At 43.5% G+C, this 19114-nt stretch overlaps 1 protein-coding gene across 1 annotated transcript in view; it reads left to right on the top strand.

Moving 5' to 3' along the window:
- The window catches only part of LOC133422947 (NACHT, LRR and PYD domains-containing protein 12-like), a 256789-nt gene that overhangs the window by 68182 nt on the left and 169493 nt on the right, over positions 1 to 19114 (top strand). The window contains exons 2-6 of the mRNA XM_061713009.1: positions 12863 to 13049; positions 13793 to 13912; positions 15764 to 15999; positions 16091 to 17900; positions 18075 to 18251. Of these exons, the coding sequence (XP_061568993.1) occupies positions 12901 to 13049; positions 13793 to 13912; positions 15764 to 15999; positions 16091 to 17900; positions 18075 to 18251 (2492 nt within the window). The 5' untranslated portion in view covers positions 12863 to 12900. The remainder of the gene's footprint in view (positions 1 to 12862; positions 13050 to 13792; positions 13913 to 15763; positions 16000 to 16090; positions 17901 to 18074; positions 18252 to 19114) is intronic.

Raw genomic sequence — 19114 nt, 5'->3', positions numbered from 1 at the left:
CACATAAATCATTTATAGACTGATTTTCTTTTGAACGTACCTTAATAGATGTTATATAACTTTGTATTTCGTTTTTAAAACATACTATGGAGGGTTTGCTGTTTTTCCATTTATTTTTATGTATATGATATTTACCCAAAATTAGAATTATGTTCACCATCTTGGATACCTTCTTTGGCAGACCATCTGTGGAGGTTATTTCCCTGAAGAATACCCGACAATATTAATCCTTTTGTTGGTCTTTATTTCCACGCTCCGTCACACAATTACAGCTCGTTAACTACTTCAGCCGGGACTAGTTTCCGCGCCAAAGCGCCGTTGTCCTTACCGGTGCATTCGGATCAATGCGCGTGTACACAAAATAGTCCCTGGATAACGCACTCATATGACATCTCCCCTCTTTTGAGTCGTAGACACAAACATATGTAAACAATAACTCAAAAACTTGCAGTATCCCTACTGTAAATAATTATACAATCGAGGCTGGTAATACACTGCAAGTTAACATATTATTCGTCAGCCACTCATGAACAAGGCAGGAAAATGCCGTAACACAATGGGATGAATAGCATTAACATTGCACATTTGCATTCTTTTTTTTTTTTTTTTTTTTCATTCTATCCCTTTTATTTTCCTGAGGTTATGGGGTAGACTACCCATTCACCTCCATAGCTGCCGGAGATTATTCTGCTCCGTTGTTGGCAAGCTATGTGTTAAGTACACACAAAGTCTTTGAATCTGTCTGGAGGACGGATGACTCTTCCCCTGGAAGTCACCTGAGCCTGAACCCCAGGCTCTGCTGGAACGATCCCTCTGACAGGTGAACCTGGAGGTGAGCAGAGGGGTGATGATGGTTGCTCACTCGACAGTGTGCTCTCTGCCTCTGGCTGTTGAAAAGGAAGGAAGGTTGGGCGCAGGTGGCGCCTGTTCCTCCGCAGTGTTCCGCGGTCCGTCTGGATCAGGTAGGACCTTGGTGTTGTGTGTGGTTGTTGGACTGTCCCTGTTGTCCTCCATTCTGACTCTCCGTCGAGTTTCATCACTACTCTCTCTCCTTCCCTGAGAGGTGGGAGTGCTCTGACACCGTAGCGCCTGTTGTAATTCCGCCTGTAGTTCTCCTTCGCCTTGGCGTCAGCTTTACGCACCTTTGTGAAGTCAGGCCACTTTGGAGTGAGGACTTTGTCGACTGTGGGCACAGTTGTCTTAATCTGACGGCCCAACATGAGCTGTGAAGGGCTGGCACCCGTGGCTTGTAGCGGTGTGGCTCTGTAGCACATAAGAGCCAGGAACGGGTCGGCCTGTCGAAGGATCTTTTTCGCCGTTTGAACCGCCCTCTCAGCCTCACCGTTGGACTGAGGGTAGTAAGGGCTGGAGGTGATATGTTTAAAGTCATACGCCACAGAAAAGCCTTGAAACTCCTTACTTGAAAACTGTCGTCCGTTGTCTGTGTGTAGCTCATCTGGACACCCCCACCTGGCGAAGATGTTCTTCAGTCGCGCACAGGTGGTCCTACTAGTCATGTCAGGTAGGTGTGCTATCTCCAAATAACGAGAGAAATAGTCAATGACAATCAGATAGTTTCTCTTGTCATACTCACAGATGTCGGCTCCGACTTTCTGCCATGGCCTTTGAGGCAGTAGTGTTGTCATCAGAGGCTCCTTCCTCTGTGTCGGTCTGATCTGCATGCATTCAGGGCACTTTTTCACCAGTTCTTGGATCTGCTTCTCTAGTCCGGGCCACCACACACTCATTCGTGCCCTCTCGTGACACTTAGTAATGCCCTGATGTCCATCATGCAAACGGTGGAGTATGTCCCCTCTCATGCTGTGTGGAATAACAATTCTGTCTCCATACAACAAAAGTCCCTTTGAGGTCGACAGGCTGTTACCCCATTGGTGGTATGCTTTGGCTTGTACTGGGACGTTACCCACGTACTTTGGCCACCCACGTGTCACCAGTTTACTCACCACCTGCAGGTCACTGTCGGTACTTGTCTCTTGCTTGATCCGCTCCAGCTTGGAGGGCGACACTGGCCATGCTGTGTGGGCTGCATCCTCGAACACTGAAACATCACAGGTCAGTTCTGATATTTCACTTTTTATTACAGGTAGTGGCTGTCTGGACAGTGTGTCAGCTACAGTTAGTGTTTTCCCCGGCACGTACTCTGCAGTGGGGTTGTACCTCATCAGACGCATGAGCAGACGTTGGCACCTCAGGGGAACCATGTCAAGGTCTTTGTTGTTGATCAGTGGTGTTAGCGGTTTGTGGTCTGTGTGAACTGTGAAGCTGTCTAGTCCATACAGGTAGGTGGAGAACCTCTCGCAGGCCCAAACGACCGCCAAGCACTCTCTTTCTATCTGCGCGTAGCGCTGTTCTGCATCTGTTAATGTTCTGGAGCAGAAAGCTACTGGTTTCAGTCCCTCAGCATGGCGCTGTAGCAGTACGCCACCCAGCCCGAAGCTACTTGCATCTGCACTCACTATTGTAGGTTTATTTATATCATAGAATGCCAGTGTGGGTGCTGTGGAGATGAGTTGTTTTACCTTGTTGAAGGCGTCGACTTGTGCTGCATCCCAGATCCATGCTGCGTCAGTTTTCAGCAGGTTGTTCAGGGGTTTTATCACCTCTGACAGGTTGGGCAGGTATCTACCCAAATAATGAACCATACCCAGGAACCTCCGGAGGCCTGGTATGTCATCTGGTGGCTGTAGCTCTGTGATGGCACTTACTTTTGAGGGGTCAGGGCGGATGCCCTCTTCATCGATGAGGTGCCCCAGGTAGTTCAGCTGCTTTTGGCGCAGGCGACACTTTCTGTCGTTAAGCTTCAAACCTGCTCTCTCCAGGATCTGCAGGACGTTCTGGAGTCTCTTTTCGTGCTCTTTCTCATCCCTGCCGTGGACGAGAATATCATCCATGTACACCTCAACCCCTTCCTGGCCTCTGAACAGCACCGACATCTCCCTCTGAAAAATCTCTGGTGCACTGGAGATCCCAAACGGGAGCCGCTTGAAAAAATACCTCCCCATGGGAGTGATGAACGTGGTCAGCTTGGCTGTTTCTTTCTCCAGCGGGATTTGCCAGAAGCCACTAGCTGCGTCAAGCAGGGAGAACACTCGGGACTCTGCCAGTCGTGGCAGTATGTCGTCTATGGTGGGTAAGACATACCTCTCCCTTTTAACTGCCGTATTAAGTCTTTTTAAATCAACACAGATCCTCACATCAGCTGTTCGTTTGGGTACCGGGACCATCGGGGCGCACCACTCCGTTGGTTCTGTGACTTCCTCAATGACACCACACTTTACCATCCTCTCCAGTTCAGCTTTAACTTTAGGGAGCATGGGTGCAGATACTCTCCTCGCGATGTTCACGCTGTACGGAACAGCATCGTCTCGAAGGCATATTTTGACGGGCTTTATCTTCAAGAGGCCCACCTCTGTATCAAACGTGCCTTGAACCTCATCCACTCTTTTCACCAGTCCCATAGCCACTGCGACAGCTCGGCCTAGGAGGTTGCTGCAGCTGTTCGTTTTGACCACATGTATGACGAACTTGTATCGTCGGCCTTTATACGTTGTTAAAGCTGTGAACTGTCCTAGACCATCAAGTTTCCCCCCTGGGCTGTCAAAGTCCATGTCATCGCTTTCTAACGAAGGCAGGTGTTTGAGCTTGTGGAATGTTTCATCTGAAATCACGCTGGTATCTGCGCCTGTATCAATTTTGAAGGTCACAGGAGTGTCTCTGATGAGTAGTTTAACAGTCCATGGTGAATTAGTGTCTGCAACGTAGGTGTACTTTGCTTTGATCTCACCTAAAAAATGTCTGCCGCTGTGGTCAGCCTCCAGTCCCACTGTGGTTACCTCGTTCACTCTGGCGGAGCGACAAACCACCGCAAAATGTCCAGTCTTATGGCAGTTTCTGCACTGAGCATTTCTAGCTGCGCAGGCTGCGTGTTTGGGGTGATCCTTACCGCACCTGAAGCACTTGAACGTGTCGCCGCGGTGTCCTGGGCTCGCGGTGTGGAAACCACCGTGCCTTTTTCCCCTTCCCCTGTACTGCGGGGTGGGAGCTGCGCGTGCATGTGTTCGCGCCACTTCACTGAGGTAGCTGGCGTCAGTCGAGTTAGCTCTGGCCTGCTGGCTTATTTGTCCTTTTATCTGTTCCGACTGTCTCACAATCTCCACTGCTCTTTCCAGTGTTAAGTCCGCTGTCAGCTGTAGCTTTTCAGATAACTCCTTATCCACAATCCCGATGACCAGTCTGTCCCGAATATTCTCAATTTTTCGCCGGACCAAACTGACAGGTCTCAGCCAGCTCATAGAGGGTGCGAATATATTCCTCTGCCGATTCACCGTGCTTCCCTGCAGCCCTGAGATAAAAACAAGCCCTTTCATGGATAACGTTCACTTTAGGAATGAAGTATGTGTTCAATTTCTCCAACACAGTCTCATATTCATCAGCATCTTCATCCTCCCCGAACACAAAAGTGTTGAAAACCTGCTCAGCCTCTTTGCCGAGCGCATAGAGCAGAGTGCTAACCTGCACGTCCCCGTCTTCCAGGTTTAGCTTCGTCGCCATTCGGTACCTCTGGAACCGCTGCCGCCACTCCGGCCACAGCTCCGGTCGAGTAAAGTCCAGTTTCTCGGGAGGGTTAAACTTTGCCATGATCCGTGTCCGAGTCGCTTTACTTCTGACACCATGCACTCATATGACACCATCCATATAAATTATGACCTGAAACTTGCTGAACATACAGTCGTTGTTGTAGGAGCCAAGCCCAATGCTTTAGGCTACTGAGAATGTTTGACCGGGATCTGGTCGACGCGCCTTTGGCTGCTGCTGCCCACGTTCCCCGGCGGTGACGGACGAGCCAGGACGCTTTCTTCTGATGCAATTAAAAGAGTATTTATTGCGTCTTGATTAAGGTTGATCAGACAAAGCATAAAGTGTAACTTTAGCGCCACAGCGGTCAAAAACCCTTTGCCCTTCCGGGCCAAACATGTCAAACAATGTTACGTCATCACCTTTATACCTGTGGCTCAGGTAACACAGCGCCACCCACAGACACACACAGTGAATGACAACTTTATTTGGCTCCTATAGTCGTAGATCCCAATCTTTAACCACCGATAAACATCTTGCCAAAAAAGCTTTGTGAATGAACAAGAAAAGAATAAGTGTTCAATTGTTTCGTGTTCTGTTTTACAAAATACACAAGGGTCTACGTCAAAATTGAACCTTCTCCTTAGGGTTTCAGCGGCAGGATAAATATTGTTTATTATTTTAAACTGAATTTCTTTTGCTTTGGGTGAAATTGGCCATTTAAGGTAGCTGCTGTATATCTTTGTTAACGTTACTTCAATTTCTGTTATCTTTATTTTTGTTGATTTTTTGATATCATTGAATAGCTTTTCTTTAAACACACTTCCAAGTACTTTGTTATTACATTTTCTTTCACCCAATTTCAATTCACCGACTTTTAAATCAGGCAGTTTTACAATCACACTTGAGTATGTAAGAATATTTTTTATCATGTCATTCAAGGGAAGTGGAATAGCTCTACAGATTTTATTGAATTCTCTATAAGAGCAATTTAAACTAAACTTTTCTACAAATGTATTAAATTGCAATAAATTGCCATTTACATCCAACAAGCCAGTAACATATAGGACTTTCTTATCATACCATTCTGGTTTAAATAAGGTGTTCCTGTTAATAGTGATGGTTCTATTATTCCACAAGGTGGAGCTGTGCGGTGTGAAATTGTGGGTGAACATCATTTTCCAGTAGAGCAGTACTTGTTTGTGGAAATTAGACAATTTGATTGGCAGTTTAGTTATTTCAAAGTCACATCTCAACAAAAGATCTAATCCTCCAACATTTTGGAAAATATTATTTGGTATGTGGAACCATATGGACTCAGGTTGAGCCAAGTAAGCTTTTATCCAATTCACTTTAAATACACCAATCATGGATTCAAAATCACCACTTTTATAGTCTTTAACCATCACAGATTTCTTAAGGTAGTGGGTCTTTTTTTTCCAGATGAAATTAAAAATGACAGAATTTACCTTTTTAATCATTTGAGGAGGAACATAAAGAGATTGACAAGGATATACTAGTTTTGATATGCCTTCTGCTTTTGTCAGTAGGATTCTTCCGAGAATAGAGAGATCTCTCATAAGCCAGTGGTTGAGAGATTTTTTCATACTATCTATTTTCTCTTCTATGTTTTGTTTTTCTCTCTTGTTTCTGTCTTTAGACATTGTTAAACCTAGGTATTTTAATTCCATTTTAACAGGGATGGAGCTTATATTTATCTCAGCACAAGGATGAAGAGGTAGTATTTCACATTTTTTCACGTTTAAGCGCAGACCTGAAGCTTTAGAAAAGATTGATATTATATTTAGGGCTTTTTCAATTATAGATTTATCCTTTAGAAAGATTACTGTGTCATCTGCAAATTGACTTATTCTATATTCATAATCAAAAATGGTAATTCCTTTAATTTGAGAGTGATTTACAATTAGATATGCTAGCATTTGTGTACATAAAATAAATAATTTGGGCGAAGTAGGACAGCCTTGTCTAATTCCACGTAAGATATTAATTTTTGGTGTCATTCCAGGGTTGAGGGAGATATAGCTGTAGATATCATTATAAAACATTTTAATAACCTTGCAGAACCCTTCTCCAAATCCGAATTTATTGAGCACTGTAAACATAAAATCATGTTCCACGGTGTCGAATGCTTTGAAAAAATCTATGAAAAGCACTAAACTATCTGATTGAATAAATGACTGGTAATCAATCATATCCAGAATATGTCGAATATGGTTGTGAATATATCTTCCCTTTATAAAAGCTGATTGATATTCTTCTACAAGTTTTCCAAGTATTACCTTTAGGCGATTTGCATAAACTAAAGCAAGTAATTTGTAATCGTTGCATAGTAAGGTTATTGGTCTCCAGTTGTCTAGCATCAACAGATCTTTTTTGGGTTTTGGTAACAAAGTTATTAAACCTGTTTTCATAGTTGGGGACAAACATCCTTTCTGAATACATTCCAAAAAAGCTCTAAATATTAACTCTTTAATGTCCGCCCAGAAATGTTTTAAGAATTCAATTTTTAAACCGTCAATCCCTGGTGATTTACCGTTTTTCATTTGTTTTAATGCATTTTCAACTTCTGTTATATTTAATCCTTCTTCAAGTATATGTTTGTCTTCTATATCCAGCTTTTTTATGTCCTCATCGATGCTATCAAATAAAATGTTACAATCTGAATTATTAAATTTTGATTTATATAAGTTACAATAAAAGAGACAAATTTCATCCTGGATTAATTTCTGATCTTCTAATATAATGTCATTTGTCATAAGCTTACTTATTTTTCTCTTAGTGTGTCTTTGTTTTTCCAGTCCAAAGAAATATGCTGAACTCTTTTCCCCCTTTTCGATCCATCTAGCTCTTGATCTAATATAAGCTCCATTTGCCTTTGCTGTATACATGTCGTCTAACTGGGTCTGTAGTAACTTTAATTCAGTAATGTTGTCTAAGGATAATTGTGTATTATTTGTTAATGAATTAATTTTGTCGAATAGATTCTTCTGCTTATGTTTCCTTAAATGTGACAGTTTTTTGCCTGTGTCAATTGCAATTTGTTTGGCCTTAAACTTGAACCATTCCCATTTACAAACATCGCACATGTCTAAATTTTCAACCTCCATGATAAGAGATTTCACTTGATCACAAAATCCAACATTCTGTAGTAAATCATTGTTAAACTTCCAAATATTTGGAGAATTCTGATGTTGCTTAGATGTTAATAAAGTTAGACTAATCATGCAATGGTCTGTGAGCGGAGCGGCTGAAATTTCACAATTTGAGATATTATTGCATAACTCACACGAAATCAACCAGTAATCTAGTCTTGAACATTGACCGTTTCCTGCAGTTATACCATGTATATTGAACAGATGTTGGATTTGATGTTCTCCAATAATCAATCACCCGTGTTGTTGTACACAAAGTCAATATAGTGTCACTATATACAGGTTGAGAGTTTCTGTGAGGTATTCTGTCTAGCCATGAATCTTATGGTCTCCGCCCAATATCACTCTTTCTGAAGTATATGTTGTTTTCCATTCATTTATATGTTGACTTAATTTTGCATAGAAATTCACATTCATTGCTTTGTTGTAATATCCGTAAACACATATTAAGATACAGCGTTTGTCATTTATCTCCAACTGTCGGTGTTGTCTGATGGGAAAAGGTTCGATTATCGACAAATGTGGTGATGCAGTGTCCAACTCTCACCAGCAGAGGGCGCTGCACTATGTTTGGGGACAATGGAAGTCTCGCGGGATTACACTGTGAGAACGAGAACACACTTGACTGTGAAGACGTGTGCGGCGTAACGAGGATAAGTAATACATATTTCTTGCTGTTTGCAGGTAAGAATGGAGAGTTATAATCGTGTACTTGATGGGTGAATGTGTAATGTGTGAGTTTATGCTCAGATTTTATGTTTGTATTGTTGATAAACGTAAACCTAACGGAATCAGCCGGTGGGGCTCGTTGCCTAGGAACCGCGTAAGGCGGGAAAGAGCTCTGAGCCCGGACTGCTGGAATAGAGTTCATAGATGAATCAATACGTTCAGATAGACACAGAACTGATATTAAATGTAGAGTTCATAGATGAATCAATAAGTTCAGATAGACACAGAACTGATATTAAATGTAGAGTTCATAGATTAATCAATAAGTTCAGATAGACACAGAACTGATATTAAATGTAGAGTTCATAGATGAATCAATAAGTTCAGATAGACACAGAACTGATATTAAATGTACAAGATGAGACGACTGGTCTGGAAATACAACGTACCGGTCATGATTATTATCACATTACAGCACATTAGCATCAACGTCATGAAGGAAATAACGGCGTGCGTGTTGATTCCTCAGTAAAGTAGCAACATTATTAGTGCAGTTATGGAGGGTTTTTAGTACCAATACTTGACTAAAGTGACAGCACTCTTGCAGGGTTCTGGGCTCGTCAGCATCTTCAGCGGGATGTCAGAAACAGAAACATGGACTGTTGCTGTCGAGGACCTAAAGGCCAGTGGGAGTTTCTACGACGGCTCATTCACCACTTTACCACCATGGAAGACGGGAGGATGCTCTTCCTCTTCAAACGGTGAGCAAAACGCTTTTTCTTCCTGTGTGCAGTCACTGAACTGCCCATTTAGCAACATGTTATTGTTGATGTGATTATTGTCCTTTGTTGCTTTGATTAAGCAGCACGTGAGTCCACTGAAGTTGTTGTTTACTGTTGTTTATGTGGAAAAATGAGCCACATGGGTTGTTGTGAGGCTGAATAATGACCATTTACATGTATTATTGTTATAATGATTATTTTTGTTATTATCATATACAGGATAAGGAAAATGTTAAAGCATTTGTGTTTACCAAACTGAGCTTACAGGTCGTGTTAAAACAGCCCTCGTAAGTCCTCGTAAAATAATGCTGGACGTCTAAGAGTTCATCCGACTACATGAAATGGTAACACATACATTGTAATGTATGATTGACCTAAAACAGGTCCAGTGACGTCCCGACCTGGACTGAGAGTCGCTTTCTCATCGTTCTGCCTGCAGTCCCACGTTATGCTCACATGACTTTAGCAGCTGTTTTTGAAAACATTGATTTGAAATGAGTTTATCTTTACAAGACAAATACATTTACACAAACAAATGTGTTTTGGGAAAAATCTCCAAACACTTGAGGATGAACTGATTTTGTTGGAACATTTCATTTCATTTTGTGAGATTTTCTTCCAGCTTTAACAACTTTTGTTGATTTAAGGTTGTATTAAACATTTTGAATGTTCTGTATACAATAGCAGAAGTGAGAAATGGTCATTTATAAAGTTTAAAGATGTATTTGTCACCTACACAGACGTACAGGAACATGTGGTGAATTCAGACAGGTTTACATCTGAGATGTTTGTGCAGGATAAACTGTTGCAGGAGCTGCTGGGGTTGGAGGATTCTCTTCAAAGCTTCTTCAGTCACATTCACAGCTTCTCTCAGCAGCTCTGGACATGTTTGTGACGTTTCTCCTGTCCTTCACTCACCTTACCAACTCAAGAAGTGCTCATGCGTGTGCTGGAGCTACATGAAGACGTGAGTCGTCTTTCACATCATCCAAAAACCCTAAAGGCTCCTGAATGAGTTTGTCTTCTGGCTCTGCATCGATCTGTTATCTGGGATCGATTTGTCTGGACTTGCTGCAGAAAATAACCAGATGTTTGTGTCTGTGGACGAACTGTCATGACAGTTGAAATGATTTCATTATGTTCTTCAAGACAGGATCCATGAAACAATGAAATACATACTGAATTAAATGTATATGCTTTAGAATAATATGAACTCACATTTGAGACCTTCACAGAGCAGTTGTATTTATACTGACAACACTCTTTTTACTGACGTGGTGACTTCTGAAGCAGCTGCTCCCTGGATTTTCTATGGGGGGTCAGAGTTCAAATGAGGTCCAGCATCAGCAGATGTTCTGGTCACCTCAGCAGATGTGCTGGTCACCTCAGCAGATGTGCTGGTCACCTCAGCAGCAGCTTCTGTGTCTGTGGTTCCTCTCTGGTCCAGAAGGACCGGAGCTCCGTCACCACATGGAAAATACCGGCTGCTCAGCTGAACAGTCCTGGCTCTGCCGTCTCCTGCAGCCGTCTCTGCTCTGGAGAACATCTGAACATCTGCAAGCAGCAAAACCAACCACCTTAAGGTCAATCTGTTTTATTTCCTGGTGATTCTGGTCTCGTTCTTTCTCCCAGAATCCAAAACATGGCTCTTTGACAACTGATGCAGGTTCTATGAAAATCACCAGCCGTAGTTGTTGATCCTGTTTTATCTGCTCCATGACGTCATCTCCACGTGTCTCAAGTTCTTCTTCTGCTGCTGATAAAGTGTCTGAGTCAGACTGTAAAACTCTCTCATCAGTGGTCATGTGATTTCCTCTAAATACAGTGAGGAGGAGGAGGAGGAGGAGGAGGAGGAGGAGGAAGAGGAGGAGGAGGAGGAGCAGCAGCTCTGCAGGTGAAAAACACCTGTCAGATTCAGAGTTCAGAGTCCATGTCGACGTGGACGGAGCAGCAGAGGAACCAGGTGAGTGTTTGTTCCTTCTTTTTCTGCTGCTGTTAAAGTGTCTGCGACTGAAACTAAAGAACTAAATATTTAGGGGACACGGTGGAGCAGCTGGTAGTGCAGTCGTCTCACAGCAAGAAGGTCCTGGGTTTGATTCCTGCCGGGGACGCTGTGGGCGCTGAGTGCGTGTTAAGTTCCCCCGTGACTTCAGCACCCTGGGTGGGGTTGGAACCCCCAACCCTCACCCTGGGTGGGGTTGGTGAAAGGTCTTTCTGTGTGGAGTTTGCATGTTCTCTCCGTGTTCCCTTGGTAGCTAATGTGAGCTTCCCTCACAAAAACATGCAGCAGTTCCGGCTCTACTGCCCCCTCTGGCCAGCCGGGGAAACACATGGGGGTATGTGGCTGGATTAACGTGATCCTTCCACCGCTACGTCCGGCCGGAGAAACCCCACCCTGTCTGGTGAAAAGAAGCTGCTCACCCTCAAGTCAGGAGGAGACCTGAGCTCAGAGCAGGAACTCCTGGGGTTGGGAGAGGGAGCAACGCCCACGACTGACTTAGCTAGGAGCACGGGGAGATAAAATGGGGAAATAAATCGTGATAAAAGTATTAAAAAAAAGAAGTAAATAGTTTGGGGTCAGATAAATGTGTCCTTGAGGACTCTTGTTCAGACGTACCTGTATCAGGTTTAATCAAACACAGAAAAGAGACTCTGGAAGCAGTTAAGATAAGATAAGATAAACCTTTATTACTCCCTCACATGTCAGCAGCAGTACAGTTAACACACACATGCAGGGAAGGGGGTAAAAAAGTAAAAAGTAAAAAAAAATATATAATTACAGGATATAGACAGTATATACATTGCGATGGAAATAAAAGTAGTGCGAAGGAAAAAAAAACAGTGCAAAAAAGCAGGTAGGATGAGTGTGAGGTAGACACACAGATATTGCACATATGGTTATTGCACATGTTATTTATTGTCCGTTAGCTAATGAGATCAGCCTGGTTGTACAGTCTGATGCAGCGGGGAGGAAGGACCTGCGATGCCTTTCCGACATCCAGCTAACTTCACATTTAAGGGTCACATGACCTTCTGACATCACTTTCTGGTGTAAAGGCAGGGGGTTCTGGATGTTACTTTGTTGATATTTGAATTAAAACAGGAGCTTCTTCCTCCTCACAGAGGAAACACCACAACACAACCTCTGACGTGTGTGTGTGTGTGTGTGTGTGTGTGTGTGTGTGTGTGTGTGTGTGTGTGTGTGTGTGTGTGTGTGTGTGTGTGTGTGTGTGCGTGTGCGTGTTATCCTGATGTTCAGAAGATTTTTACAGATTCTACAAGTTTGATTTATTTCAGTAACTGAGACTTTTTTAAGCTCTAAGTTTCTATCTTCTTCAGAATTTTAGACTATTCTCTGTGAGACTTGAATTTAACACAAAGTTTCTTTGTAAGTCTGTTTTTCAGCAAGTTTTTTAATGAAACATAAAATATCTTCTCCAGGTGAAGACTCGGCTTCACAGATCCCACCTGGACAGAAATGTTGGCGTCAGGTTAGAGGAGACTCAGCTTCAGGTCTGTCTCATCGTCAGTATCAGTAAAACCTCTTTCTTCCTCCTCACGAGTTTTGACAAAGTCCTTCAGGGAAAGTTGTTACATTGATTTCATGACTTAGTCGTGTTCTAATAAAGTTTCTGTCTACAGATTCAAAGATGGTGGGTGTTTGTGGTTCATGTCTCTGAATGACTGAAGTCCAGAAGATGGATGATTGTGTGGAGGAAGAGGAGGAGAGACCAGAGTCTCCAGGATCCATCTGTCTGTCTATGAAGAGTGACCGGTCCAAAGATGATCCTCTAAACTTCAGTAAAGAACCTGGACCCTCAGACACAAAGTATGACATGACATTAAAAACTGCTAAAACAGGGTTTTTGGCAGGTTTGGTCACTTTGTAGTGTTTCTACTACTACTACCACTGCTACTACTGCCAGCATTACTAAGACAACTGCTACTATGCCTATTACTACTAATACTACTACTACTACTACCATTACTACTACTACTGCTACTACTACTGCTACTACCACTACTGCTACCATTACTACTGCTACTAGTACTACTGCTACCACTGTGAGTTAATAACGTGGGTTATTGCAGGTTTGATTGTAGGTAAAATGCTTAACAATTTGTAATTGTTCTTGATAAAAACAAGTTATTTTTCAACACTTTATAGGTTTTGGAGGGAGGACAGTTTGGTGTTAAATCTGCACAAAAACTGTAAATGGATTCATCTTATTTTTTCATCAACAAAAGAATTTCAGTTCAATTAAGGAAGTGTTGAGTTTGAATCGCTGAGATGTTCAGAGGGTCAGGAAGCAGGAATGTCCTAAGATCCCTGATCCCTGTGGAAGGTTCCTGCAGAGGAAACATGAGCTCTGATGTCAGGAGGAGAGGAAAGCAGTAATCTGCTCCAGGACTGGATACAGACTAGATCAGGGGTGGACAATCCTGAAGCAGGAAACATCTAACACATGCAGGACTGTGGCTGTCAGGACCAGAGTTGGAGACCCTGCTGTAGATCCTCTTCAGTGGTCATCATCAATATTATCAGTGACTGATGTGAATTTGTGTTTGCAGAGGTCGGTACCGCAGTCAGAGACCAGAGTCTCCAGGATCCATCTGTCTGTCTATGAAGAGTGACTGGTCCAAAGAAGATCCTCCGGACTTCAGTAAAGAACCTGGACCCTCAGACACAAAGTAAGACAATTGTTGTTAACTGATTCTATGACTCATCATGACTTTATATTTTCTGTCCATGGTGGTTTATTGGATGTTTTAGGTTCTTTAAACATCACTTTTTCCTTCTGGTTCCTGTTTTTCCACCACTGAGTCTTCTGTGTTCCTCAACCATGTGGTCCTGCTGGTTCAGAGACCAGAGTTTGGTTCAGGATGAAACCAGCTCTCCAGATCAGTCCAGGAGAGTCTGCAGCAGTTTTAGGACTCTACTCGTTCATGACATTAAAAACTAACAATGAAAGATGTTTTGCTTGTAATAAATAGATAACTTAAATATAAAACAACATAAATTTTCATATAATTGCATGTGATTTAGTTTTAATAATTTTTCATTTATAAACTAGAATCAATCCTATCAAACCTCCTATTGTACTCTTCCTATATTAATAAATCTTTTATTTCCAGTTACAAATGTAACGCACCAGTTGTACCTTAACAAAGCCCCAGGTGCTTTTGTCAGATCACGGTCCAAGTGTCAGAAGATGGAAAATCCATCCTTTATGAGGCTTGAAAAACCAAAACAAGGAAAAACTGTAGTTTCTTGTCTATTGATTAAAGGGGAGGAATGTACAAATTCAAAAGCACCTTACAGTCCGGGAATGAATGGATGAAAAAACGGTTGGAAGAATAAGTGGAAGAAGAAAAGGGAAACCGATCCTGGATCCTAATATCTCACCCAGGCAAACTGGTTTTCCTAGTTTTTCTGGTGTTTTTCTTTCTTCCACTACTGGCATACACATAAACTTATGAATATAAAATGTATACACATAAATAAATAAATAAATCAGGGTGAAGTTAGGATTCTTCTTTCGAAACAAAGCCTGCTTCTCCCTCAGTGCTAGGAAGTATCTGGTAACATCAACATTCTTGCCCCTGCTGGATTATGGTGATGTGTTGTATATGAATGCATCTGCCTAGTGTCTGCGGCCACTTGACACTGTGTATCATTGTGCCTTGAGATTTGTCACTTGCTGTAAACATCTTACCCACCACTGTACCTTGTATGTCAAATCCGCCTGGCCATCTTTATCTGTACGCAGGCGTATGCATTGGTTGCGCATTATTTATAAAACCCTTCTCGGATTGGTCCCTGCTTACCTTTGCACATATCTCCGTATAGAAGCCAAAGCCATTATGGCCTGCGCTCACATGATGCTTTGTACTTCATTATTCCGCGTGTTCGCACTGAGCTGGGAAAAAGAGCTTTTAAATTCGCCGCCCCCTTTGCTTGGAACACCTTTCAGAAAGACTTTAAACTGACGGACCTGATATCCTTCAATGACTTTGGTTCGATCATGAAGGACCTAGAGCGTGAAAGCAAAGGACAGTGTCTCTGTACCTGATGGTAGTTATGTCTTCCTCAACATCTGCACTTTATATGATTGATGTGATTACCTACTGTTAACTGGCTGTGACCTCTTATGCATCTGCACTTTATAAGACGTGGTTTTATCATTTTATTGCTACTTTGTTCCTCTGTTATTGTTCTGTATTCTGTCTTTTAACCTTGTGATTTTATTTGTTTTGACGTGCGCTGCTGCCTTCCTGGCCAGGTCACCCTTGTGAAAGAGATCCTTGATCTCAATGGGCTACTACCTGGTTAAATAAAGGTTAAATAAAAATAAATAAATAAATAAATAAGATCTTCCGGAGGCATCAGTTTTATTCCCATCTGGAGGCTCAAATCAAACAGAAAAGCAGCTGCACTTTTACTCTCTGAGACCATCTGAGCTTCTGGACATTGTTGACTCATCTGGATGTTTTTCTACAACAGTCATAAATGACTTTAGTGATGAAGACATGTGTTCACAGAGGGAGGAAGAGGAGAGGAGTAAGTGTGGAGGAGCAGCCGTCCTGCTGTCCTTTGTGTCAGGACATCCTGAAGGATCCAGTCTCCAGCAGCTGTGGACACTGGTTCTGCAGACGCTGCATGAGCTCATACTGGGACCAGTCTGCTCCACCAGGACCGTCCTCCTGTCCCCAGTGTGGAAAAAGATCCAGAACCAGAGCTGGACTGCAGACAGCCAGTCAGAGCAGAACTGTACGAGGTAAGACTGAACATCTGTCTGCTGATGGACTCATTTCTGACAACTGGAAAGACTTTTGTTCTGTAGTTTCAGAGTTCTTCTTGTCTTTCAGCAGATTCTGGTCTGCAGGAGGTCCTAGATGAACACAAGACCAGTCTGAGGAGCAGATGTGAACATGTGACTGAAGGAACTGATGAACCAGGAAGTAGAACCCCCCTCAACAGGATCTACACGGAGCTCTTCATCACAGAGGGACTGAGTGAAGAGGTCGATACCCAACATGAGGTGAGGCAGCTGGAGACAGCTTCCAGGATGAAGAGCCTCCATGACGCTCCAATCAGGTGCCAGGACATCTTTAAAGCCTTACCTGGCCAACGTGGAGCCATCAGAGTGGTTCTGACCAACGGCGTCGCTGGCGCTGGGAAAACCTTCTCGGTTCAGAAGTTCTCTCTGGACTGGGCCGAGGGCTCGGAGAACCAAGACGTCACCGTGGTGATTCTGCTCTCGTTCAGGGAGCTGCACCTGATCAGAGATGAGCAGCTCAGTCTTCTCAGGCTGATCCAGGTTTTCCATCCATCGTTCCAGAACCTCACAGCAGAGCAGCTGGCTGCCGGGAAACCGTTGTTCATCTTTGACGGCCTGGATGAAAGCAGACGTTCCCTGGACTTCAACAACGGTCCGGTCGTGTCTGACGTCACACAGAGCTCATCGGTCAACGTGCTGCTGACCAACCTCATCCAGGGGAACCTGCTTCCCTCAGCTCTCATCTGGATCACTTCCAGACCTGCAGCAGCCAATCAGATCCCTCACAAACACGTGGACAGGGTGACAGAAGTACGAGGCTTCACCGACGGCCAGAAGGAGGAATACTTCAGGAGGAGGTTCAGGGATGAAGAGCGGTCCAGCAGCATCGTCTCCCACATGAAGACATCCAGAACCCTCCACATCATGTGTCAACTCCCGGTCTTCTGCTGGATCACTGCTACAGTTCTGGACCACATGTTGACCAGAGAGCAGAGAGGAGAGCTGCCCAAGACCCTGACTGACATGTTCTCCCACTTCCTGGTGGTCCAGACCAAGAGGAAGAAGAACAAGTACCAGGAGGGACATGAGACGAGTCCACAGGAGCTGACGGAGGCTGACAGGGACCTTCTTCTGAAGCTGGGGAGGCTGGCGTTGGAACATCTGGAGAAAGGAAACATCATGTTCTACCAAGAAGACCTGGAGCAGTGTGGTCTTGATGTCCCAGAGGCCTCGGTGTACTCAGGAGTTTGTACCCAGATCTTCAGGAGAGAGTGTGAGATCTTCCAGAAACCCGTCTACTGCTTTGTTCATCTGAGCATCCAGGAGTTCCTGGCTGCAGTCTACGTGCTCCACTGTTGGTCCACCAGAAACACAGATGTGCTGGAGAACTTCCTGGGAGAAGACTCATTCCTGGGAGGAAAATACAGATACTCATCTCTGGATAAATTCCTGAAGAGAGTCATGAAGAAATCCCTGGAGAGTAAAAATGGCCACCTGGACCTGTTTGTCCGCTTCCTTCATGGTCTTTCTGTGGAGTCCAACCAGAGACTGTTAGGAGGTCTTCTGAACCAGACGGAGAACCGTCCAGAAACCATCCAGACAGTCATCAACAACCTGAAGCAGATGAACACTGATATCAGCTATCCTGACAGAAGCATCAATATCTTCCAGTGTCTGATGGAGATGAACGACCTCTCAGTTCATCAGCAGATCCAAGAGTTCCTGAAGTCAGAGAACAGATCAGAGCAGGAACTCTCTGAGATCCAGTGTTCAGCTCTGGCCTACATGCTGCAGATGTCAGAGGAGGTTCTGGATGAGTTCGACCTGAACAAGTACAAGACAGCACCAATGGGTCGACTGAGACTGATTCCAGCTGTGAGGAACTGCAGAAAGGCTCGGTGAGTCCAGATGGATCAATAAGACCATCAGTTAGCAGTTCACTTCTTCAAATCTTGTTTTGATCTTGAAGTCTGATGTGTTAGTTTTATTCTGGGTCACCTCAAGTCACCTAAATCAGTCTGGCTTTAAATCAGACTTTATTACAACTGACATCATATTTTCTCTCATCACAGATTTGTTGGTTGTAAACTCTCAGAGACTCACTGTGAAGTTGTTGCATCCGCTCTGAAGTCCAACCCCTCCCATCTGACAGAACTGGACCTGAGTCGGAACCAGGACCTGCAGGATTCAGGAGTGAAGCTTCTGTCTGGTGGACTGGAGAGTCCAAACTGTAGACTGGAGACTCTGAGGTCAGTCCACTTTAGATGTTTCCACATTTATCCACTTATCAACCTCCAAAGATGTGACAAAAATACATAATCCGAAACATCTTTAGGAAATATTTAAGATCTGATATGAAGAAACATCTTTATTTTGGAAAAAATCTATCTCTAATAGAATAGAATAGGATATAGTAAAATAAAATAAAATACTAAAATAATAGAATGGAATAGAGGTTTATTAGCATTTGCATCAGACGCAAGTCAAAAATACACAAAAATAAGAAAAGGATAAATAACTATATAACAACAGTCAACATATATTGCAATAACAACAATGTACATATAATACAAAAATATATTTATCGCTATACAATGTCCTTGTTGTCCAGCTGAGGACCCTGAGTTGCATCACCGTTAAATACAGGACATTTACCAGGTAGATGAGAGATTTATTGTACATTTTACTTTTGCTTTTGTAAGTATTGTATTGTACGTTGTGAGGGGGTTGAGCTTTCTCCACCAGAGCTGCAGTGTGTTCTGCTGTTCCAGCTGAGGCTCTCACTGATCTGAAGGCCCAGGAACCTGGAGCTCTCAGTCCGCTCAACCACAGTCCCCTGAGGAGAGGAGTCTGCAGTAGGGGGGGGGGGGGGTTCCTGAAGTCCAGGATGAATTCTTTAGTTCTGTCCAGGTTCAGAACCAGATCATTGTCTCCCCCAGAGACAGTGATTTTGTGGACCAGGTTCCTGTGCAATGACTCGTCCTTCCCTGTAATCAGACCAAGGATGGAGGTGTCGTCCCGTCCTTGATGGGGATGTTATTGTCCTGGTTGGAGGTTCAGTCATATGTGTAGAGGGAGAAGAGTTGTGGGCTGAGGCAGCAGCCCTGCGGGG

This window comes from Cololabis saira, chromosome 22 (assembly GCF_033807715.1).
Source record: "Cololabis saira isolate AMF1-May2022 chromosome 22, fColSai1.1, whole genome shotgun sequence".
NCBI lineage: Eukaryota > Metazoa > Chordata > Actinopteri > Beloniformes > Belonidae > Cololabis > Cololabis saira.
This window is presented reverse-complemented; position numbering and strand designations above follow the sequence as displayed.